This window comes from Dunckerocampus dactyliophorus, chromosome 3 (genome assembly GCF_027744805.1).
Source record: "Dunckerocampus dactyliophorus isolate RoL2022-P2 chromosome 3, RoL_Ddac_1.1, whole genome shotgun sequence".
NCBI lineage: Eukaryota > Metazoa > Chordata > Actinopteri > Syngnathiformes > Syngnathidae > Dunckerocampus > Dunckerocampus dactyliophorus.
The window spans coordinates 30,956,285-30,981,841 of record NC_072821.1 but is presented as its reverse complement, the minus strand read 5'-3'; the positions used below and the strand labels follow the sequence as shown (position 1 = coordinate 30,981,841).

Genomic DNA, 25,557 nt, shown 5'->3' with positions numbered 1-25,557 from the left:
AACATTAAATAAGCGCAATGTCTCCATTTTATATGCATATAAACTGCATATTAAAAGTGCTGGCCCTCTTCTTCTCCAAATTACACATTTTTAAACCAAAAAACATAAGAACAACATCACCCCTGGCTAGCATATGTTACTCATAGTGGTTTAAAAGAGCAGATTGAACAAAAAATGTCTATTTTGTCACACATGTGATTTCTCTTGGAGATCAATAAAGTATCTTATGTAACAAATAACAAAGTTAAACATTGTAAAAATGTCTGTACGGCCCGAGTGGACTGAATGGCGTTCTTGGCTTTCACTCACCGCTGTCACCTAATTGCGTACACGTCCGTAGCATGTGTGCGCACATACACAAAAGCAGTCTCTGAGAAGCAACCGACAATTTGGAGGTATTGTGTGGTTCTAGTAGGCTATACAGACGTCCCCCACCATTTTGCGTTTGGAATTTCGCGGCTTCACTTTGTCACGGTTTGTCAAAAATATATTAATAAATCACACATTTTGTATTTGATACGGCCTATTATTAGTCAAAACATATGCATATTTAAGCAAATGTAATGTATTTTCAAACATAAAAATGGTTAGGCATTCAGAAGACTCCAAGACGTGTTGATATGTAGAATTCTACACTGGTCACTAGGCGTCAGTATTGTTATTGTAATGTTTAGACTTTTATTGCAGGTTTGACTGATGGAACAATAATTCCTAATAAAAATTCCCAATAAAAACATGGGCTACTGTTGTGGCTGTAACCCACTCTAAGCTGAAACCCAACTCTGAACCCCCAGCATCATTCCCTTTTACTCTGCTTCCCTAGGGAGCACATTTATAGCAACGCACACGAGCATGAGTCTTATTTATGTCTTAAATGGCTTATTTTCTCTTATGTCTAAAATATTGGGTAATGTGAGTGTAAAAGTCACTATAGGGGTGTTAGTTCGTGTCTAGAGGGCTCTAATAATAATAAAACTTGTATTTAGAAGGTGATAAACAAGGACAACAAAATCGCTCATAAGAGTTAAATTTCTTGGCAGTACAATGCTATAGCTGTTCATGTACGAACTTAAGTGATTTTGGTGGTCATCAAGAAAACCATGGAAGTTGCTAGATAATAGCTCTTAAATTAAAGTCTTATGAGCTACAAATGTACCCTTGGTTGTACCAGGCATTAAAATTCAATTACTCACTTTTACCCACCCTCCCCTTTTTTTTTTTTTTTTTTTTTTTTTTTTTTTAAACAAAGCCTGTTAAGAAGAAGAAGATCAAACGGGAAATTAAAATTCTGGAAAATCTACGTGGGGGAACTAACATCATCCACCTGGTTGACACAGTCAAAGACCCTGTGGTGAGTTTTACTAGCAGTGGTAATGCAGTGCAGGTCATGCTTGTAACAATGTATGATTGTTTATGGAGTGAACATGAGTACCAACAGGAGTCATGTGGACAAAATGAAGACGCCCCCTGGTGTAAGTCCTATGGAGTATCACGCCATGAGTTGGATTGACTTCAAATGTCAGTCAAGTATCACCACGTAATATGATACACACGCTTGTAGAAATTGAGCAAGATTGGCTAAAAAAAGATGGCCGCCATCAAGCAAAACATCTTTGGAGTGGCATGTGCAGGACAAGTAACTGACCATAAGTCGTTGACCATTTTTCTATGTCATTTCCGGTCACAAGAAAAAGCTAACTGACTGACTTGCTGCTCTCAGTTAAGGCTTGTGTTGTTCTCTTTTTTGCAGTCCAGAACGCCAGCACTTGTCTTTGAGTACGTCAGAAACACAGATTTTAAGGTACTTATGCTTGGTGTAATCGTACACACTCTATGACAAGGGGTATCCAAACTTTTTACATCGAGGGCCGCACACTGAAAAATTAAAGATTGGATGGGCCACTGTGATATGTTACATTTTGTAAACCCATGTAGATATGCTAAGAAATTTAAAGAGAAAACATCTCAGCTATGTGACATGGGTAAAAAAGCTTACTGTATTAGTATAACATTTTTCACCTTTTGTTACAATTTTCTGTTGTTTTTTGTTTTACAAATATTTAAACATTTATATTTTCTTTTTCTAGTCATGCTATGAATTTATTCCCACAGTATTTTGACGTTCTCATAATTTAGGCCTTCTCATAATAATAATATAACTTTCACAACCTCATTTTCCAAGAGTTGCAACTTTATTTTTTGTTTCATAAAATGACTTTAGTAAATAACTGCTTAAAAAAAAATCTTTGAAAATTTTATTTTTTATTTATTGCTATTAATTAAAATTAATTTTAATTTAATTTATATATTATTTTTCTTTGAATAATTATCTTCCTCCCTCATAATATTACTAATTTAGTCTCGTAAAGTTACTGCTATTTTTTTTTCCCATTTTTGTTGTTTTTTTTCATTTGTTTAATTTTATTTTTAAAATGTCCCGTGGGCCAATGAAGACACAGCCACGGGCTGCAAATGGCCCCTGGGCCGCACTTTGGATGCCCCTGCTCTATGACTATCCATTATTATTATGAGCATACTTGACCCCCAGTTGCAGTTTGTGTCTGAATTTGTTATACCAACTGTAATAATCCACAGGAGCTCTACCAGAAGCTGACAGACTATGAGATCCGTTACTACATATATGAGCTTCTCAAGGTAAAGTCCATCTAAGCATGTCAACCTTCATTTGATCAGATTGAAATAAGAACGGTTCATAACACTACTGACCATGGATTTGTTTTTTATAGGAGTAAAACAAATGTGATGTCACGCTGTGGAAAGCTGTCCATTTGTTTACATTCAGTTGCCACCATTTTCTGTTAAAATCACAGCATGCAGTAGAAATGTATACTTTACGACTGTATGTATGTGTGTCCAAAGGCTCTGGACTACTGCCACAGTATGGGAATAATGCACAGGGACGTGAAGCCTCACAATGTGATGATCGACCACCAGCTGAGGAAGGTGCTTCTGATTTTCTTCCCTGCCAATTGTATTTGCAACGGCTCCCCAAACATTTGCGATTTTATTTCTCTGAAAATGGTCGGTTATAATTCATAAATACGTGATAATACAGGTCAAATGTACGTCATACGTGTACCACTGTTAATTAAAAAAAAAAAAGGCCACAATTTTTACATGTAGAGTATGTCTTTATGCTTTATGCTATCTGTTTTTGCATTTATGCTGCAGCTGCGTCTCATAGATTGGGGGTTGGCAGAGTTTTACCATCCCACTCAGGAATACAATGTCAGGGTGGCATCTCGCTATTTCAAGGGCCCAGAGCTACTTGTTGATTACAAGGTACGTGCAAAACACCTCCCTTTCTTTAAACTAGTTCTTTACCGTCATGTCTGCGGTATATTCCACCCACCGGTGTGGCATTTCTTCCCCTCCCTTCTGCCAGATGTATGACTATAGTTTGGACATGTGGAGTCTTGGCTGTATGTTGGCGAGCATGATCTTTTTGAAGGAGCCATTTTTTCATGGCCAGGACAACTATGATCAGGTAACACACCACGTCACATCATTACACAAATGATGTATGACCTCTCAAACGGCCTTCTGGATGAAAACTCCCACAGAAGAGTGGAAGCTTTTATAGTTGCTGCTGGGGGACTAAATCCATATTGTACTTTAAAATTTGTTTTAATAAAATCCTTAAAACCTCCACAATTACAAATGGGTGGAAAGACTTTCTCTCATACAAGGTTGTAGACCAGAGGAAATGATACTGACCATTTTCTACCATTTATCCTGTTAAGGGTTCACATGGAACTGGAGCCTATCCCAGCTGCAACCTGGAATGGCTCAGTCACAGAGCTAATATAGAGACAACCCAAAGGACACCCATATTCACACTGACATTCATGGGAGTCAACTAGACTTATCAGTGACCCCATTGCTCATTTCAAGTCCATGTAATAGAATGACTGAGTAAAAAGCTCTTTTATATTGTACAGAAATAAATAAGAGTGCAGTATGAAAATGTTAGAATGCTTCAATCCTGTCTTTCAGTTGGTTCGCATCGCTAAAGTACTTGGCACGGACGAGCTGTTCGGCTACCTGCGCAAGTATCACATCGAACTGGACACTCGCTTCAAAGACCTGCTGGGACAGTGAGTGCTGGCAGTCTGTTTGGTTTGTTAGGTGGACCTTTATTATCATCATACTGGACAACACTTTTGGATAGCTGTGTTTAACTAGTGGAAAAACAGCATCAAAAACAGCAAAATTAAACTGAAAACAAATGTACAGTTTGTATAACAGTGTAAATTACGAAATAAGTCAACACACACTCGTTAATGTGTAAATCGCTGGCAACAAAAATGAGCACATCTCTAAGTAAAATGTCCAAATTTTGTGTGAATGGTTATCACTCTCTCATACTGGTCACTAGACGTTCAACATGGTACTACATGCCAAAAAACTGTCTGAGGATGTAAAAAAACCCCCAAAAAACAAAGATGTTCTAGGCCAGTGGTTCTCAATTAGCTTTGCTGCAGGACCCACCACCACACCTCAATGACAACCAATTGTGAAAATTTTTCAACTAAAACGTCTTAAGTATCTTACATTTAAAGGGCCTTTTTGCAACAATGATGCGGCTGCCTAGAGGGCGGTTCTGAGGTGTTGCAAGCATTATATCCTGTCCCAATACATTTTTATCCTCAAATTCAAAATGTATTTGAACAAACGTGTACATGTCATATCTGAGGGGCTGAAAGACAGCGCCTGGACTTGGACCTGAATGAGAGGTGAAACATTTTTAATGAAATCAAGCCAGTCAAGCCACTCCCATTTTAAGGGATGGTTCAGTATAACATCCCCATCAGCCTTGTAGTCCAATAACAGCGACTGTGCGTTTATGTGAATGTGACGAAAACACTCGCATCTTCTTCCGCAAGATTGCCGCAGCGCTCCGTTGCGGAAGTAGATGCGAGCGTCTTCGTCACATACACATGAACGCACAGGCGATACGGCGGGAGACAGATATAACACCAAGCGTTTTGTGAGGTCTGATTTTTTTGAGAAGGCATTTTTGTGATGCAAATGTTTTAATCTTTTGAACACATATTGTTTTGAGAAGCCAAAGTCTTTAGTTAATTGTCTCCAGCAACTAAGTGGAACTACGTTCTTCATCACGGAAATCTGACCAGAACTGCACCAAGTGGGGGGTAAGTCGCTGTTATTGGACTACATTGCTGACGGGGATGTCATACAACTTCATGTCAAAAAATCCGAACTATCCCTTTAAGTCTTCAGATAAACAAAAAGTACAATTCACAATATACTGATTAACCCGGCAGGTAAGTTTAATAATAATAGGAGGTCGATTTCTTCTGTAGACCATACCTTTACCTGGGTCAATAGATCAAAGTGTGCATTAAACTGTACTTACAAGTCTTCATTGTGAGCGGAATTCCCCATGCAACACAACGTCAGCCGGAGCGGTGAGACGCTTGTCTCTTTTATAGCGCGCTCTTCTCCAGCAGATACAGTATCTAGCCATCTAGCTGTGTGTCGGATGGACGCTACGCTAAGTTCACACTCGGTGTCCTTTCCCTCCTGCTGAAGCTTGGCCTAGTCACCCATAAACATGGCATGCCCTTTGTGGTGGTGTAGAAAGCAAATAGCACAGACACGAGGTGCCTTCATGGATATCGGGTCGTTACGCAATTCTTTTTTGGAATGACCGTCTTGTCCATGGTGGTGGGAGTGTCATGGTATGGGGCTGCTGGCACTGGGGAGCACAGGTCATGGAGGGAAACATGAATGGACTCATTTTTGTTGCTAGGGGTTTAGACATTAATGGTTGTGTGTTGAGTTATTTTTAAGCTGTGCACTGACTACTTTACTTGACTGTATCAACGTGTCGTTTCTTTAGTGTAGTCCCATCAAAAGGTAGTAAAATACGACAATGGAACCCAGTTATAGTACGTGTATAGTATGCTCTGATAATATAGATCTATGCGTTTTAAAAAAACAAAAAACTGGCATTTGCAGCAAAAACGCATTAAAAGTTATTCACCAAGACTGCCGTCCACAAAATTGTAACATTTAGATTTAATTTATTTATAAAGGAACAATGCATATTAATAAATATGTGAGATTGTAGCCAATGGCTAATTTCCATCTCCTGTCCGAATATGGCATTCAAGCACATGAGAACCACTACAACACACTTTAATAGCAGCATTTCCACCACCACGTCAATTCCAGTAAGGCACTGCTTTATGTGTTCAGGCAAACACGGAAGCATTGGGAGCAGTTTGTCGAGAAGCAGAACCAGCACCTGGTGAGCCCAGAAGCTCTGGACCTACTGGACAATTTGCTGCACTATGACCACCAGCAAAGACTAACAGCAGCGGAGGCCATGAGACACCCCTACTTTTGTTCGTAGCAACTTATTGAAGTCAATATGGTTTCTTATTATAACTTGCTATAAAACAAAATTGTAAAAAATGCGTGTTAAAATCTCGTGCTTTTCCAGTTGAATCAGAGCCACATTTCCGTGACGACCTGTGTCTCCACATGTGTGAGGACACTAGAAGTGACTCGGTGTCTTTTGTGTTTCAGACCCTGTGGTGAAAGAAAGGGACAATACAGACCACACAAAGACCATACACACCTCCCAATGCAACATGATCAGCACAGAAAAGGTAAGTTACACATCACCAGATAGTCGGGAAAAATCGGTGTCAGAACTGGACACTTTTATGGGTGTATGAATGACTCGTGAAACGTCACCCCCTCAAAAGGCGGGGATCTTCTGTATGTCCATATAAGCATATCTAACTGAAATACATTGGATTTATACTGTAGTTGTCTAGTCCGTGAATTTTATTGTGTGCACAATAAAGGTAACAGTTTTATTTGGATTTGGAACATGTTAACATTTTAACCACCTGGAGGTCCTTGAAAGGCATTATATAAATCCAAGTTGTAGGATTAGAATATTCCTCATCAAGGGTTGATTAAACTGCACCTTATCAACATCCCCTCAAGTTAGAGGGGCTACCTAACCCACAAGCTCTGAGAGAACATGCAAGCAAACTCCACACAGACAGTTCAGAGACTAAATTTGAACCGAGAGCTTCCTGACCGAGGCAAACATGCGGCACCATGCCGCCCCCTCATAGATCTAAAAGATTGAGGCTGTGTCTCAATTTGCGCACTTCCGTACTGAGTGCATGAGTGCGTTCACACTTTGAAGTACGGCAGAATAGTGTTTCTCACCTCAAGTCTCTGCTTTTTGAGCATGGCTGCAAAATAACCGAAAAATGGAGCCAAAGAAATTTGGATGTTCCAGAATTTTGATAAAGGTGATAAACACGATTGAATTCAAGAAAAAACTCATAGCACAGCACAAAGGTGGTGTCCGTGTTAGGGTTGTTTTTGACTAAGGATGTTCATAGTCGAATCTGATTCGTTAGATTTTATCCATAGTCGACTAATAGTCAAATGTTTTTTCTTTCTTTTTTAAGAGAAAAGCAAATGGCTATCCTGACAAATAAACAGATCATCAGGAGAGTCCACATAAAATAAGAAGAACGTGGCTTGAAAAACAACTTGCCAAAACTCTGTTAGCAGCTTCATTTCCTGCATTAAAATTCACTGTTGAGATGTAAAATGAAGTTGGTGTAAAGCCTTACCTGTTTTAAATGTTACTCTGTTGGTTGTTGTTGTTGTGTGATATGTAGGAAGCTGCTGACACAAGTTGCACCTCACTTTCTGGAGTCATATTTAACCTTTTCAAAATACTTCCACGCTATGAATGGTCGACTATTTTAAGACACCCCTCGTCCGTGTTGATCTTGCTGCTGCATCGTGTCTTTGTCAGTAATCACGCCTTCAATGTTCATTTGTCCCTTTCGTTCGTCACTTACATGTATTCCGAATTGTTTTCTACATGTAAAACTATAATTGTAAAACTATAAAAACGTGTTTTCTGTTAACATTTTTGAGACTCGGGCGACTGAGCTGTTTTCTTGTCAGGGGAACTTGCCCCCAACCACCAAGGAACTAACAAAATGACACAGAAAACAAGATTTGAGATTTTCTCGTGCGCGAGGAGAGAGCGTCCGTGCCACACTGCAACACTCTCTGGTGGGACACTCTCTCCGCGCTTCTTTTATTGTCACAGATGGGATGGTACCACAGAAATGTATGTGATGAGTAAAGTTACGTTATCAGTCATGATTAGTTTAGGGAGTGGACTGAGAAAACAGCTGACCTCACCCGCTAGTGTAATGTGCCCCATGACCTTTGTATGGCCCATTTGTCCCCCAAGCCCATGCACGGGGGTCAACTCTACTGCTTTTCCTCAGTCCACTTTGCAACACTACTGAATAACAAGAAGTCCCAGTGACTGTTTGATTAACTTCAGATAACAACATAAAGAGCATGCACATACAGTGGTAAGAAAATCCTTAACATTTCTATGTATTAGCAAGCAGCAACAAACAAGGGCGTTTTGTGATTAAAAATACATTAAGAACACAGTTGGACTCACAAAGTGGATTAATAACATGACAAGATGCGCAACATTGTATGCTAACCGCAAAATATACCCAAACCAACCCAAGTTTTATGTTCACCGGAAAACACACTAACCAGGGTGTACGCTAACTGAGGTTCCACTGTAATTTGCCCAACACAAGTTGTAATATTCTCAACTTCATTATTATCAACAACAGCAGCATCATAACTGCTGTACACAGCATTATAAGTAGACCACAGTAACTTCCTGTTCAGTGCACGGTAAGCTTCAAAATAAAAGTATGCCAGCATTAACTTGGATTCTACCACAGCAGCTAATAAATACGGAAGGAAAACGATGTCAACAAACTGCCGTACGTTTATTATCGCTCATTCTCTTTATGTCTCTGTACTATTAGTAAATGTGCAAGCAATGGTTGGTTTTGTTTTGAATTTGAGTTACGTCGACAACCGCGTACAGTCTGTCAACATCGGTCAGTAAATCCGGGGGGCAGGCAATCGACATAAACGGGTTCTACTGTACTGTACTTTTAAATCTAAAATACTAGATATTCATACATTGAATGACTTTATTTGTCCAGTCCCACTAGGAAGAACCTGTGTTACTTCAGCCGACGAGGTTCTCTGCTTCCGCACCAACAGCTACAGTGGCGTAAGATTTACACACATAAACACTCCTCCCTATTAAGTCAAGGGAATCTGTACTGAGTTTGGACCAAATCTTAACACCTCACATTTTTTCCAAGTAAATGACTATTGTATCAGGACAAAGCAGGTATTGTGCTAAAAAGCTGTAGAGATCTATAGAGTGCAATGTTAGCACTAAAAGCTCTTTTATTCTATGGCGAGAACAAAATCTATACTGAAAGAGAATAAACAATTTTTATTTGAATATTTGTGTTGGAGGTTGAGAGTTGACATTTCCTGAAGTAGTGCTTACATTCAGAATATTACAAGTACACTAGGTCCCCAGCTTACGAACACCCGACTAGCGAACACTCGTGGATACGAAAACAAGCTGACTGGTCTATATTTTATTTTATTTTGTCTTGTAGTCGCTCAATCAGTATTTATACTGCTACTGTACATGCTTGACCAGTAGAGGGCACTGTGACACTGCTAATGGGACCGATGGATGGAAAAGCTAAATGATACAACCCGGACAGAGCGTGTGATTAAAGTTTATGAAGAGTTAATAGGCCTGCTTAATTCTACACCAGCCACAGAACACTACCTCTTTTAGAAGAGCCTAACGACGATGACAATTTGTCCTTTTTTTCAATATCTCCTCCTCCAACTCCACCACAACGACGTATGCTCGACCACTCCTCTTCAAAGGTAAATACATTTATCATTACGTATTATTATATCACTTTTATTATTGTTTTTTTCATTAAATATCCTCGTTTAATATTACTACTGCATCCAAACTCATATTTACATACATACACATATACTGTATATGTATACACGTACATGTAGTACCTATATCATTGGTAATATTACCTTTTCCCCTACTTAAGTACGATTCGACATAAGAATGGTCGTCTGGAACCAGTTGTGTTTGTTAGTTGGGGACTTAGTGTATATAATTTTTTGAATTTCCAGTTTTTATACCACTTATTCTTATAACACTTATTCTGTTACTTATCCTGTTTACTTGAGAGGTGAAACTGATGACTTGACAATTACATGGACGGCCATTCACGCTCTCATTCACTACTAACACAGTACTGTACTGAGTTCCAAGTGGAGTACAGCAACTCTCAGTACCAAAAATGAGAAAATGCCATTGTCATCCATTATGGAATAAGAAATAGTTTGCGGAGAGGTATGTGCAACATTTCAAATATAAGAGAAAAAACTTGGTATTGATATGACACTGTGCATCGTGCTTCACTTTTTCTACATTTTATGTTAGCTTTATTCCAAAATGGTTAAAATTCATTTTTTTCCCTCAAAATTCTACACATCCTATAATGACAATTTGAAACATGTTTTTTTGAAATCTTTGCAAATGTATTAAAAATAAAGAAATAACATGTACATAAGTATTCACAGCACTTGACTTTTTCTACATTTTATGTTAGTCTTATTCTAAAATGGATTCATTTTCTTCCCCAAAATTCTACACACAACACCCCATGATGATGACATGAAAAACTTTTCTTTTATCTGTAAATTTTTAACAATAAAAAAAGTAAACATTTACATGTACATACTGTACGTATTCGCATTTCACTTTTTCCATATTTTGTTGTTTTACAACCTTAATCTAAAATGGATTAAATTCATTTTGGGGTAGAGCAGAAGGTTGGTGGCTCCAATCTCGGTCCCTCCAACCAGTCAGTGGTGTTGTGTTCCTGGGCAAGACACTTACCTACTTTGCCTCCAGTGCTGCCCACACTGGTGTATGAATGTGAATGAATGTTTGGTGGTGGTTGGAGAGGCCGCAGGCGCGAATTGGCAGCCACGTTTCCGTCAGTCTGCCCTGTGAACAGCTATAGTTTACCACTACCAGTGTGTGACTGAGGAGTGAATCAATAATGGGTTCACTTCATTGTGAAGAACTTTGGGTACCTTGTTGTTGTTGTTGTTGTTGTTGTCCTGTCCAGCCATTAGGGCAGATAGTATTGTTGAGCTAGATGCCCTTACGTGCTGAACACATTGGCTCTGCCAGGGAAAAGTGCGAGATACACTTCCCCTGTTATACAGAATTTATTTGACTTTGATGTTCTTTTGTTATGCAAATTGGAGCGGCCAGAGCAGGAGGGGATAGAGAAGAAGATAAAAGAAAACAGGGGGAGTGCGAGGACAATAAAGAGAGAGACGAGCACAACAGCAGCAGCAACAATTGCGACAACAATAACAAAACAACAGAAACAAACAGGACTACATCAGCAAATGTCTGTGATGGCAATAAAGACCTTGACGGAAAGGACAAAATAATAACCAAAATGATAGCACTGCATTGAAATAGTCATACATATTAGTAGTAATAGTAGTAATGAACTATGATAGTGAACACAGTGACAACAACTGTAATGCACACAATTGTAATAACTATACTCATATTGCCGACATCACCGTCACTGTAATAAAACCAACAACATAATAACACCCTGGTTAACTCAATGAGTTATGTGGGGAAGCGCGTATGTACTTTGAGTGTGCAGATATAAGTGTGTACAGGTATCTCTGTATGCGTGCATGTCTTCATGTATATAAAGGTGCAAGAATGTGTGAGCGTGGAATTATCACTGACAATGCATGAAAGGAGAGGGACTGCCTTCTACCACCCAGCAAGCTCAGCCCCACACAGCCAGGCCGAGCCCCCACCACCAGAAAGCCACTGGACCCGCAGGGGCGGGCAAAACCAAGACCAGCCCCCCAAGAGCCAGCCCACAGAGCCCTCCTCCCCGGGAAGACCAGCAAGGGGCCGCAGAGAGGCAATCCCAACCAGAAACAGGGCACCGGCAGGCCGGAGGACAGCCAACCCCCGAGACCGGCGAGAGACCACACCCCACAAGGGCACACGGGCACCGGGGGCCACACACGAGCAGGCCCAGAGATTCCCCCGCAACCGGAAAGGAGCCTGCCCACAGCGGAATACTTTGTAGATGCACCTTTTGCAGCAGTCACAGCCTCAAGTCTTTTTGAATATGATGCCACACATTATTCATTGCTGCACCTCTCAAGCGTGATTTGGGAAGCGTCGGTGAACAGCCATTTTTACATCTCTCCAGAGATGTTCAGTGGGGTTCAAGTCTCAGCTCTGGCTGGGACCACTCAAGAACATTCTCAGAGTTGTCCTGAAGACACCCCTTTTGAGATATTGGATGTGTATTTAGGGTCGTTGTCCTGCTGAAAGGTGAACCTCAGCGCTCAGCGGCAGGTTTTCATCCAGGATGTCTCTACATGTCTGCATTCATCTTTCCCTCTATCCTGACTAGTCTCTCAGTTCCTGCCACTGAAGGACATCTCCACCATGCCTCAGTGGTGGGATGCCGTTGGCCAGGTGATGAGTGGTGCCTGCGTTCCTCCAAACAGGACACCTGGCATTCACGTCAAAGACTTCAAATTTCTCATTATACTGTACCTGAGATTTTTATTTGTCATTGTCTGAGACTTTCATGTGCCTTTTGGCAAACTTCAGGTGGGACGCCATGTGCCTTTTTATTAAGGAGTATCTTCTGTCGAGCCACTGTACTATACATACCTGATTGGTGGATTGCTGTAGAGATAGCTGTCCTTCTGGAAGGTTCTCTCAGGTTCTTGGTCACCTACCTGATTAAGGCCCTCATTCCCCGATTGCTTAGTTCGATGGCTGGCCAGCTCTAGGAAGAGTCCTGGTGGTTCTGAACTGTTTCTCTTTACGGATGATGAAGGTCATGGTGGAGATTGGGACTTTTAAAGCAGCATTTTTCAGTACCTTTCCCCAGATCTCTGCCATGTCTACAGAAAATTCCCTTGACGTCATGCTTGGTTTGTCCTCTGACATGCACTGTTAGCTGTGGGACCTTATACGGACGTCTGTGTCTTTTCCAAATTATGTCCAGTCAACTGAATTTACCACAAGTGGACTTCAATGAAGCTGTACAAACATCTCACGGATGATCACTGCTAACAGCATGCACCTGAGCTCAATTTTCAGCTTCATGGCAAAGGCTGTGAATACTTATTTTGATGTGATGTCATCACTCTGCTAACATTTCCATATTGTCATTTCGGTGTGTTGAATTTTGAGGAGAAAATTCATTTATTCCATTTTGTAACAAGGCTCTAACGTAAAATGTCGAAAAAGTGAAGCGCTCTGAATACTTTTTCACTGTACATTAGCTTTTTGAATTGGGTACACTGTATATAGTGGATAAATAAGAATACTGTACATACAAACTCCATGACAGCAATAGGTTTTTTTATGTGTTCTTTTAATTATTGAACCATATATTCAAGTTCATGTTTCCCGGGTGGTTGTTGTGATATTGAAAACACAAGAGCAGAATACATTATGTCATGCCATAATTGGACAACAACACAAACAGAACAGACATAAAATTAATGCCTTAAAGCCGGGAATGATCCCATTCGTGTTTTGAGTGACCTGGTTTCCCCCGCCAGTCTCTGATGATCATGTGACCCAGAAGGACTAGCCTGATATGTGAAATGTGAAGTGTCAATTACAGTAAAAAGCAGTGGGAACACATAGTCAGCTATACAGTAATTATCATTTATCAAAAGGCACAGTGACACCCTTGCTCACTCAAATAGCCCATAAATATGAGTATTTGTAAAATTATTCATTTGTTTTCTTGCTACAACTTTTACGCCAGTATCCTCTAAAAAGTGCAAAGCATGTGTTTTGCCGACTTCTTCACATATCAGGTCAACTGTGTCCAGGCTGGTCCACCAATAGACCAATAAAGTAAAGGTGGTCCAGAGTCACCAGGGCAAGTACAAAGACCATGTAGTCATTACTGGCTGAAAAATGTTATTTAAATTTACTTCATGTATCTTTTTAAGTTGCCGTCAATAAATAAATGAGGAATCAAATGCTGTTGTCGTTTAATGGCGTACAAAACAAAGAAAAGCACAGTATAACACTGTATAAAACACACAAAACGAATACTGACTCGCCGTCGGTGCGAGCCTGGAGTTTGTTTTCCAGAGAGAAGATGATAAAAGCGTGGTTTGATGTGGATGGCAATAGCAATTGTGGATAATTCCTTTTAACTTTGATCCAAAACCACCGAACAATGAACCTCTCCCCAAGTGATATGGCGCATTAGCATGGACGTGACAAAACCATATATTTAATATTTGGGTTGAAATCTGCTTTCTTGTCTCCCCATAATCCTCATTGGATCGGAAAGTTTTTTTCTGCAGCCCCAGCTTGTTAACGTAGTTTTTCGCTTCCTGCAACTTTGACCCCAACGTGATGTCGAGAGTAGAGAGTAAAGAGATTGTACAGTGGATCCCTGCAAATTTGCAGATTTTTGGTCCCAAAATATATATATATATTTTGTTTTTTTTAACTCCACAGAATACACGTCACATTCTCCCTAATTTATACTGTAAATATAACAGTTAAAATGATCAGCATATATGTACCACTGTAAAAAAAAAAGCTAATTTTTATATGTTTATGTCCTTATGCATCACTGATAATGTTTTTTTTTTAGTCAAGCGTTGAGATTTGGCACATTGTCTAGCGGCCCTTTAACACCCCATAGTTGCTAAAAGTGAAACTTCTACACCTTGACTCTGATTCCATCTGTTTGATTATCTGACTTTATCATGTGAGCCATATTTAGGTCTTAAATCTGGCGGTTTCTGGGGCTGAATCTAATCCAATAATTTCAACAGTCACTTTTATTGCAAATGTTGATCCAAAATCAGAGAGCATTGTCCAAATAATAGTGGAAAAAAAAATGTGTCTGTTGATTTTTTGATGACGTCTCAATGTCTTTTGCAGCCTGTTTCGGCCCTGCCCACCGACACCTGTGCTCAATAACACAGATTTTAAATCCTCCTCGAGGTCACCGGCACTTGATATTTAGAGGATGTGTGGCCTCAGGATTTTAAATGAAGTAGTCTTGGCGCCCTTATTTTGAAAGGAACATTCACTTTGACTCCACAAAGTAAAAAGAAACCCAAATAATAGTAATTGCGTACATACAGTGATTGTGAGTGTTATTCTTAAATCAATACGCAGCAGTTTGTACAGGCATTTCAGTGATAATTCTACATTTAGGGTATACAATGTTAGTTACACCATGTGTGTATATATTGAGGTAATGTCATGAGGGAGCAAGAGGGAGCCAAGGTGAGGTTGTGTGTAAAAGCCTTACAGTCATGCATTGGACGACAGTAGCTAGACGTGCTAGTGTTTTGTCCCTTTTTGTGTGTATCATTCAAGTTTTAAAAATTGCTCACATGGAGAGCCGCTAATACTGAAACATTTAAGTGCTATTCAGCGCCACCGCATGATAAGCAGGGTCCATCGCAGCTTCAAGGTAGTGTCGAAAGTCATGGTAGCAGGTGTTGCAATGTTGCGTCGTCCAGTTTGTTGACGGCGACAATGTGATCCAGATGTTGAAGGTACTGGTCTTGGTCTCGCATGAAATGTGGGATTCTGGCATTACTGATCACTGCTAGGTGACGCAGCCTCTCCACGTCTTCATAGGACACCTGCAGGAGTGACTGTTGTCAGTGGACACGTGCATGAACACGCCGTAACACCAGAATATAAATATTATTAGTAACAATGGATTCAGCATTCACGGCCCCGCTAATTCTTGTTCCAAAAATATTTGCCGTAATTTCCATCCATCCATCTTCTATGCCGCTTATCCCCACTAGGGTTGCGGGTATGCTGGAGCCTATCCCAGGGTACACCCTGGACTCGTCGCCGGCCAATCGCAGGGCACAATATAGAGAAACAACCATTCACTCTTGCATTCCTACCTATGGACAATGTAAGAGTCGCCAATTAGGCTTAAACAATGATGCGGCTAATTTATGGCTAAAATAACTACAGTTCCCATGATGCTTAGAGTGCCCAAACAGAAGGTAGTGCAGTTTTTGAAGTGTTATGCCTCGATTGTGTTTTGATCTGACAAATCTTAAGTAAGTTTGATTAAGTGTAGCAGGAATGAGCAAACCACGACCCGAGGGCCACATGTGGCCCGCCAAGCGTTTGAATCCGGCCCGCCAGTTGCTTCCAAAGTATTTAAACCTTTAATATACAAGCTGGCAACATGACTTGCCCGTAGTCAGAGTCAATCTGAGACAACCTTTTGATGGTTTAAGTAGCTTTTCACATGCAGCGATCCAGACAACTACCTCACCCATGGTGCCAAACAAACACAAGTGAACAAATATGTGACACGCAACTTAACCTACCCACTGCACTGTCTGGGAAGTAAAAAAGGAGGGACACATACTCTTTAATAGTCAATGTTTTATCGTTAAATTCAATTTTTGTTATTTGATGTTGCCGGATGTTTAAAGTGCTCCTGAAGAAAGGGACACAAGCACATATAGCAGATTGTACAACACTTTCACAGATAAGGCAGACTAGACTACAAATAAGACAAATAATTCCAGGTGGACTGTTTGAATTATAAGCGTGCATGTGAAATAGTGTGCAGAGTCTGCCTCCCCGGCCAATTTTGTAAACTCAATTCGGCCCGCAAGTCAGAAAGTTTGCCCAACCTTGTAGTATAGCTTCTGTTTGGACTGCGGCAGCTGTTAACTCCGATGGGGAAAAAAAAAAAAAAAGTGTCTTGCGTCTCACTCATCGGAGCTAACAGGTGACACTCGGAACATGGACTGTAGGTAGGATTGCAAGGTACTGTATAGAGTGTGTCTTTCTGTGTTAGTATCCCATGCACACCTGCGGTTTATAGACAAATGCGGCCTACATATGTACAGTCTTTTTTTCTTTTTAAATTTGGTGGCTGCGGCTTACATTCAGATGCGCTCAATAGTCCAGAATTTACATTAAGCATTTTTTATCTCCAAAAATAGCCCAAAAACCCATCTTATTCACCAGAAGTCCGTAATAATTTATAATTATGTGATAATACAGGTAAAATGTACAGTATGCATGTACCACTGTTAAAAAAGTCTAAAATGTGTACATTTATGCCTTCATGCTTCATTGATCATGTTTTTTGTCACGCGTCAGTCGTTGAACTCACCACCGCGGTGTGATCATCCTTACGTTATCATTCATTGGTGGTGAGTACCTATACACTTTATACTTTAAATGTCTTTAATAGGTGTGTGAAGCATATTGGATTGTGTCGTAACAATGAACAATGGCAACTGTAGAGAGAAGGGGAGGGTTCTAGAGCTGAATTTAATATTTACAACAGTCACTTTTATTCCAAATGTGGATCAGAAATCGTAGAACGTTAATGTCAAGCTGGCAGGATGGTTTATCTAATATTAAAGAGATGTCCATTTTAACATCTACAGCAGGGGTGGCCATTACGTCGATCGCGAGCTACCGGTAGATCGCCAAGGGAGTTTGGGTTGATCGCGTAAACGCCACTTTGTAGTTGTCGTATGACATCAGTCAGCTGACATTAAGCTCCCCTCCTGATTCGCACTCGCTCCCCCGCAGCGTTTCAAGCTACACACGAAGATGCAACTTTCATCTTTATTATTGTGATTATGGATGAACTAACTCTGCGCTAAGATGTCTATATCGATAACTAAAGTTATCTGTTCACTTGTAGCGGATAGTTACGTAGACAAAAAGTGTATTGTTTACTGGCTTTGCTTCGCGTCATGAACTCCACTACAGAAATCAATGTTTTCTACACGTTCGCTTCTTAAACTATTATTTCATGATGAAATTAAAAATGTGCCCATTGATGAAACCTTTTCAATATGTTGCCTTGACTTCGGCTGCATTGTCTTTTGCATAATCATTTTCAATTCTTGTATATGGGTAATGTTTGATAGCAAATGCTAAGTGGATGTAATACATGAACGTTACATAGCTAATTTGACTGACATATTAGCGGTACTCAGGTTATGTACACAACTATTTAGGAGTTACGTGTAATTATCTTTATTTCCATATTGAAGTGAATTATGATAGCAACTACTTTGATTACCTGTAAACTTTGAAAATGTGAATGTGAACTACTAATCATTAATATTTACAATACAATTTCAGAGTTTACTGGTTACATTTTGTATATGTAATATGTTTTATAGAAAGAGGTAGATCATTTTGACTTCTACTTGCATGCTGAAAAAGTGCGTGCACTCCTGATATACATGTATAACGTACATAAATAGGTACTCATATTTAAAAAAAATATATATAGTAAATATATATACTTTCTATATTTATAGTAGTAGATAGATGTTTGGGACTTGGTCATTTTAAAAGTAGCTCGCAGGCTAAAAAAGTGTGAGCACCCCTGAGCTACAGAAACTGTCAGTCACCCTTTTACTTTGACACCAAGATCATCCATGTAGAGAACACTACTTATTTTGGTTATGTCTTGGTCAAGCAAGCGCGGAGTTTAAGAGGTTGATAAAGGTTTTATGATAATAGCAATTTGACTGTCGAAACTTGACTTATTTGTATTTCCAAAATGGGAAAAGTTGAACTCCTAACAATGAGAGGCCGGCCCTTATATACTGCTCAAAAAAATTAAAGGAACACTTCGAAAACACATCAGATCTAAACTGGGAGGAAAATGATCTTGAATATCTTTCCTGATAATAAGTGGGTGATGTATTAGTAACAAAATGATGCCACATCATTTGATAGAAATGAAAATGATCACCCTATAGAGGGGGGAAATCAAAGACACCCCAAAAATGAAAGTGAAAAAATGATGCAGTACCCTGGTCCATTTTGCTAAAATGTCATTGTAGCAACTCAAAATGATTCTCAGTAGTTTGTGTGGCCCCCACGTGCTTGTACGCATGCCTGACAACGTGGGGGCATGCTCCTAATGAGACTACGGATGGTGTCCTGGGGGATCTTTGATTTGTCTTTGATTTCCCCCCTCTATAGGGTGATCATTTTCATTTCTATTAAATTATGTGGCATCATTTTGTTACTAATACATCACCCACTTATTATCAGGAAACATATTCAAGATCATTTTTCCCCAAGTTTAGATCTGATGTGTTTTCAAAGCGTTCCTTTAATTTTTTTGAGCAGTGTAGTTTGGCTAGAGGATGGCAACACCGCTACAAAAGCGACAGCAACTTGTTTCTGGTGAAACATCGCATAATATCTCGAGCACAGACCCCTTACTCCAACATCTCAATTTTTTTTTAATTATTTGAGTATTATTTGCTATCTTGACAAAACAAAGCAAGAGAAGAAAGTTAATTTAGTTTTAGACATATTTGTTTTGCTTTTCATGCATCGTGGGCCAATTATGCGACGTCGTCATTACCTTTTTAGCAGGGATTGCTTCCCAAAAGTTCTGACACTGACCTTTCCCAAGGAAGTCAACATCTTGAAGTCAATGTTCTTTCGATGGCGAAGTATCTTGAGGATCCCGTCCAAGTAAACCTGGTCTTTACTGAAGCAGCCTGTGAAAGTTAAACACGAACACCCTATCAAACATAAGAATCACAAGACTGATTTTAACACACAAGTGATGCTGGTCAGTGGGCCACTTTGGGATAGAATAAATAAGCAGGGTTCCCACGCGTCCTGGAAGAGACATACTGTATATACAAAACGAGATGACAAAAATGAGAAGAAACGGCAAATGTCCTGGAAAAGGTGAAGTTATCCTGGAACATGATTTCTTCCCCCTGCTTTGTGAATGTGATTGCGATGATCTGTTTTCACCTTATCTTCTGGGCAACATTAAGGCACAGAGCTTCTCTGCTTCTAGCCGGCACAGTACCCCATGTGATGCTACCGCCCAATCAAATTTGCATTTCCGCTTAGCAACTTTTAGCAACTTTTCAGACCCTGTTAAGGACTTATCACCTAGAGACAAAACTATTGATCTGTGTGACGTTACAAGTTGTCTCTGTAGCCACTGAAAATGTCCTGGAAAAGAAGTACAGGGAAAGAGTGGTAACCTTTATAATCCCAGAAGGATCGCATATTACGTGATGTTGTAGAACACTAAGCACTTAATGTTGGTCATCCTTCTACATTGTATTTGTCACTACGGTGTGTGTGTGTGTGTTTACCGGGCTGGGAAGTGTCCGTCTGTCCCCTCTTGGCGCGCAGGCAGTATTCCCAGCGGACGTCTGGATCCTGAACAAAGCGTGCAATGTGACTGAAGAGCTGGCTGAAGCTCATGCTGCCGGCATGGAAAACGGTATAGTAAAGAAGAGCTGCACGCCAAAGGTATGGCTGTTTCCGTAGCAACACGCTGTGCAGGCTGGCCAGCCCTTCCTCGGTGGGGTTAGCCGGCTTGAGGCCAAATTGCTTCCTGCCATCTGCAGTGGACCAAGGCTGAAGACTGTTGTTGACCCCTCGCAGATAATGCGTGCCTGGCAAAGAAGAAACCTTCAGGAAGTGAAAGAAGTTGAATTTGAACCCTGCTGGGCCTATCCTGCAATACAATACTCATTACAACGCAAACTTTGCTAAGGATGCAGTCTTCGCATTTTAACTTTTAGTGTGGAGAAGATGTAAAAGTGTCTTCTATTTGATGGATTTATTAAGCTCTGGCAGCGTTGGAGAAAGTCATGTATACTGTAGGTTTCACTTTTGCATCTCATAGCACATAAATGTGGTGTGTTCAATGTCTGGCAAACACTGCATTGTAGTGTGTCAGCTCACCTATTTCGTGTCTCAGCATCCCTTCCAGCCAGTGCTGACGGGCGCCGGCCAAGTTAATGGTCAGAGTGGGACGACAGCTCTCCACCACCATCACTGCCTGAGAGAGCAGTTCGTCAGACAAACGCACCACAACCTGCACACAAACACACACAACATCACTACCGTCGTCACCTCCGGGAGGACAAAGCCAGTGGCCTTTTGAGCTTCACTACACTCTTTGGTCTCACGCTGCCAGCTGTAAGTCCATGACAACGGTTTAACATTGAATTAGCTGACTGGGTTGTCACAACATGAGCTTTGTCATAAGAAGTGAATGTTCCTTCGTGTGCTTTTGTAACAATGGGATGGTGTTGCTGGAGTCATTCAGCATTTCTCTGCCTCCAAACACATAGTCAATTGTGGTCTCATGTGACCACATCACATTCTACCAAGCCTTATCTGAATCATTCAGGTTTTCCTTGGCAAACGTCAGACTGGCCTGTACATGTGTCTTCTTGAGCAGCATAGCGTGTTACTCATGGTTTTTTTTGGTAACTATGCTCCCAACTCCCTTGACGTCATTAACCTTGTAATACCGGGCTGGTACCTCACCTCTTTCACAATCATCCTTACCCCACCAGGTGACATCTTTCTCCAGAGCGAGGATGATTGATTATTTGTATTTCTTCCATTTCCTAATTATCGCACCAACAGTGGTCTCTTTCTCACCAAGCTTCTTGCTGATGGTGTTGTAACTAGGGGTGAGCGAGTGGGCGTGGTGTAACGGGAAATGTGTGGGTACTTTATTTTAAGTCTGAAATTGACATGGATTGATCAGAAGTTGCTATATTTGTTGTTTATCATTCAGCTATATGTGTACTGTGTATTTTTTTCTAACGTATTTAACGCATCTGCATCATGGCAAGCCACTGCTCTGTGTTATGACGACACAGCGGCACAGAGACTGACGCTCTCTTGTAACTTTATTCTGACCTGAACACATCAACAGCAGTGCAACTCAAAGACCATATATGTATTTCCAACTCTAAACAAACGAAATAGACATCTCTAGTCCATGCGTCATTGCAACGACACTTCCTCTTGTCATTAGACAGACCGCGAGATGCATTCACGGACACTCCGAACATCACATGAACATCCTTATTAAGCGTGTATGTCTGGTCTAAATTGGGTCACCAACCGTGTGAGCAGGTCACCAGGTGGCCCCTAAGGACCACGTGAGTCGCCCGCCAGCCTGTTCTAAAGATAGCTCAAATAGTGCCACTTACCTGCGAGCGCATCTATTTTTTCTTTGGTTGCTATTCTTGTTTACATGACACTTACATGTAAACTGGAAATGACAGTATATAAAAAATACATTTTGAAATTGTACAATAGACTGTTTTAATAGTGCCCATTCTCTTTTGCTCCTTTAAGTTAACATATGATTAAACGTTGTAATCAATTACGATGCGAGATGGGAACATGAATGCACCCGGGCAGGCGCGGAGCTTTGAGAGTTGTTGTAACGCGGGCCTTGTTTCTGATGAGGAACCTGGTTATTTGCCATTCATTCAATGCTCGACGCTGTTTGCACCGTGATATCGTATGTGTCGTGCGCCTTAAGCATCCAGCCACAACCATAACTGATCTGTGGGGGTCAGAATGCATGCTGATTGGTGATCAAATACTTACGTCCATCAAATACATATTAATGAATACATTTTCAGATTTTTTTTTGTCTCTCGGTTAGAATACATGGCAATTATTTCATACAAACAAAATAGAAGACAGATTGTGAAGCGTGATGTAAACCATGATGCTTTGTTAGGACTATAAGATGTAAAGGTGTTTTAAGGCGGTGTTCTTAGGAGGTGACAAGGGGGTTGTGACACAGGTGATCTTAGCACTCACCTCACCCACGCAGCCTTCCTTCTGCAGATATTTGCGCACGGCGGCCCAAACCTGACTCTTAGGAAGCACCACCCCGCCTGTGACATCCTCGAAGGTCTCGTATGAGCCAAACTTCTTCAGGACACACTCCATGATTCCAACAGCCTGCAGTCACACAGAAACATGAACTTACATCTTTTGAAGATTTGATGTCATACTTTGCTTAGATTGTGATATACCTGCTCGAGAAAGAGTCTGGAGCCCTCGCTGTACTTGTCCAGAACGGACCTTGGCTCAGGCTGGGCATACTCAAACTGAGGCTCGTACTTGTAGTCAGACTGGAAGAACTTGTGCTTCTCCTGCTCCAGGTTCAAAGGCCTGAGGGCAACAAGCAGGCATGGCCTGCTGGGGGGAGGCAGTATGCTGCTTCCCATCCCCTTAGCAATGTGTGGCAGCGAGGTGGCGGGTCGCATTTGCCCCTTTTTAGCACGCAACCCCAGAGAGTAGTTGACTGAGCATGAACTCTCACTGCGACGCATCCAGCTACCAGTGCCCAGGCCGGGACTGGTCAGGCTGCGAGCAGGGGGCGACGGGGCAGAGCAGCCACTGCGCCAAGGTGGCTGCACGAGGCGCTTGACTCCCATCTGCTCCGGAGGTTCTCGCAAACGCTGAGGTGTCACGTCCAGACTCAGGAGACGGCGGAGAGGTTGTTTGGATGTGGCGGCCGCTTTGGGCTTCCTCTCTAGTAATCGGTCAGCATCTGTCTGAGCCAGGAACCCGTTTTGGGACACCCTTTCCTTTTTGGAAACCTTGCTCCTTCCAGCCTGAGATGTCTGCTTGGTTTTGGCGATGCTGCAGGTTTTGGCAGCTTTGGAGTTGTCCGGCTCCAAGCTGCTGCCCTCGGTGTGGTCACCCTCAACATGATCCATGAAGACTTCAACTGAGTCCAACACCATCACCACAGCCTCAAGCTCCGTCCGTCTCACTCTGACTGATACAGAAACAACAGAAAGATTCATGATGCAGAGATCCTTTGAGCGTGTGAAGTGTGAAAGTGTTTGTCCGTCTTTATTCATACAGCGGAACCCACTTAAGTCAGTCCAGCTTATGTCGACACCCCGTCCAGACATACAACAAAATGACCACACTTCCGCTATTAGCTAAGAGTATAAAATAAGTGACAAGAGAAGAATCTAAATAAAAATATGCATAAATAGAGGGAAACCATGTCAACAAACTGCTGTGGGTTCAAAAATCCTTGATTATCGCTAGAAGTGCTACAAACATGGTTTTATACTGCTGATTAAGACACTGATCATCCATGAGTGAGATCAGCCAATGCATACCTCACACATTAACTGTAATTTTTAACATTTATTTATGATGTTATGATGTTATTATCCAGGGACGCCATAAAGGGGGAAAATGTACAATTCCTCGGGCCTCTGACTACCATGGGCCCAATGTGATTTTTTGTTTTTCACAGGGCCCAGAGTTCCTGGCTATTGGCTATATGATCTGAAAAAAGGAGGCATAAAAAAATTACACAAAAACCTCTTTTACTTACTTTTTCAAGAGAGTATATATCACTCGTAAAATGTACAGAGGATGAGACACCTTCTTTATGGAGCCTAGTATGTGAGAGTACATTGTCTGATGGAGGACTTCATGGCAGGACTTCCAGGTGAACTTAGCTGGGCTCCAAGCGAGAGAGCAGTCGGCGGAACTGGTGTCTTTCACTGCTGCAAAACGCTGGTCATCTAGTCCAGTTAACTCTGTTATTGTTTGTGTTATTTTCTTAGCCCTAATGTCACATACATACAGGCGAGCGTTGCCCAGCGATAGCTGCCGTTTCACTGTTGCTGCACCGTTAGCCTCGAAAACTCAACATATTCCGTCAAGTGCTTGTACTTCAAATGGCGTAACGTGCTACCCCCACAAGATATTTTTCATGGCATGTGTTGCAGGATGCAAACTTTACATCACTCTCACAAAAAGCAGACATGTTGGGTTTTCCGCCGCACGCCTGTACAGTGTGAAGGAAAGTGGAAGGGAGACACTACACTGCACACAAGGTTCTCTGCAGGCTCCAATAGTACGAGCCACAGGTGATCGTTTTTGGTGATCGACACTGAAAGGCTTCTGCCACGTGCTTTTCCGCGGAAATTGGCTGAAACTGATTGGTCGCTGATTGATCGGAGCATCCCTAATTATTGCCCATTGTCATACTGGTCAATGCTTTATACGCATTATAAAAAAGGGAGATTTTCCGGAAAAATAAGATAATGAGGGGAAAAAATAAAATAAAGTAAATAAAAACACTGATCTTCAACAATAATTACAAGCAGCTCCACGCCCTCACGTAAGAATGTTTTTTCCCCCCATTATCCTCATGTTAAATGTGCAAGCAATGGCCAGTTTCGTTATGTTAAGTCAACAACCACTTATGTCGACGTCAGTCAGCCAGTCCGAGTGGCGTCGACATAAACGGGTACCACGGTACAGACAAGGAGAGGCTGCTGTATGAGCACAATAACTAAACTCTTCAGTCGTTGCCAGTCAATTACTGTAGTTTAAAATAATTGAAAAAATATGCAATTGCAATTTCCATATCAGCAGAAAATGATGAGCTCATTTGTATGTTTTAAAATCACCATCATTTCCTCCTAAAACAACGACAACATACCATAAAAGGTGTCCCGGGACCACTCTGGCGGTTTGTCCTCTCTCACTCTTCTGCTTCACTCGCACATGATGACCGCAGCCCCTCAGCACAAGCAGCGGGGTAGCTTGAGAGAAGGAGAGCGGGGGCAGGAAGCGAATAACGGTCCCGACGCGCCGCGGGCCTGAGGCGGCTGCCTGGACCGGCCAGGAAGCGGCGATGGTGT

At 41.3% G+C, this 25,557-nt stretch overlaps 2 protein-coding genes across 13 annotated transcripts in view; one reads left to right on the top strand and one right to left on the bottom strand.

Annotated features, from left to right (window-relative positions):
• LOC129179024 (casein kinase II subunit alpha'-like) overlaps positions 1 to 14,055 on the top strand; it is a 21,715-nt gene extending 7,660 nt beyond the window's left edge. For 6 of the 9 annotated variants that reach the window (XM_054771819.1, XM_054771823.1, XM_054771822.1 and 3 more), the window contains 10 exons: positions 1,250 to 1,351; positions 1,751 to 1,801; positions 2,596 to 2,655; positions 2,881 to 2,964; positions 3,193 to 3,303; positions 3,407 to 3,508; positions 4,018 to 4,118; positions 6,247 to 6,395; positions 6,580 to 6,662; positions 7,488 to 9,063. In XM_054771819.1, coding sequence (XP_054627794.1) covers positions 1,250 to 1,351; positions 1,751 to 1,801; positions 2,596 to 2,655; positions 2,881 to 2,964; positions 3,193 to 3,303; positions 3,407 to 3,508; positions 4,018 to 4,118; positions 6,247 to 6,395; positions 6,580 to 6,662; positions 7,488 to 7,517 — 873 coding nt within the window. In that variant the 3' untranslated portion in view covers positions 7,518 to 9,063. Of the gene's footprint in view, positions 1 to 1,249; positions 1,352 to 1,750; positions 1,802 to 2,595; positions 2,656 to 2,880; positions 2,965 to 3,192; positions 3,304 to 3,406; positions 3,509 to 4,017; positions 4,119 to 6,246; positions 6,396 to 6,579; positions 6,663 to 7,487; positions 9,064 to 9,083 lie in introns of those variants that run through there. The other 3 variants (XR_008569877.1, XM_054771820.1, XM_054771821.1) reach the window with 3 other exon arrangements.
• Positions 13,244 to 25,557, bottom strand: kiaa0895l. Of its 4 annotated transcripts, none has more exons than XM_054771831.1 (7): positions 25,356 to 25,557; positions 22,909 to 23,660; positions 22,691 to 22,834; positions 20,798 to 20,894; positions 20,200 to 20,505; positions 19,484 to 19,581; positions 13,244 to 15,705 (listed from the first exon to the last, which is right to left on the bottom strand). In XM_054771831.1, the coding sequence occupies exons 2-7, from the start codon at positions 23,623 to 23,625 to the stop codon at positions 15,532 to 15,534; spliced, it is 1,536 nt and encodes a 511-aa protein (XP_054627806.1). In that variant the 5' UTR covers positions 23,626 to 23,660; positions 25,356 to 25,557; the 3' UTR covers positions 13,244 to 15,531. The 4 variants fall into 4 exon arrangements, with proteins under 4 accessions (XP_054627806.1, XP_054627803.1, XP_054627804.1 ...); XM_054771828.1 differs by having other exon boundaries at positions 13,246 to 15,705; positions 20,798 to 20,930; XM_054771829.1 differs by having other exon boundaries at positions 13,246 to 15,705; positions 20,798 to 20,930; positions 22,909 to 23,656.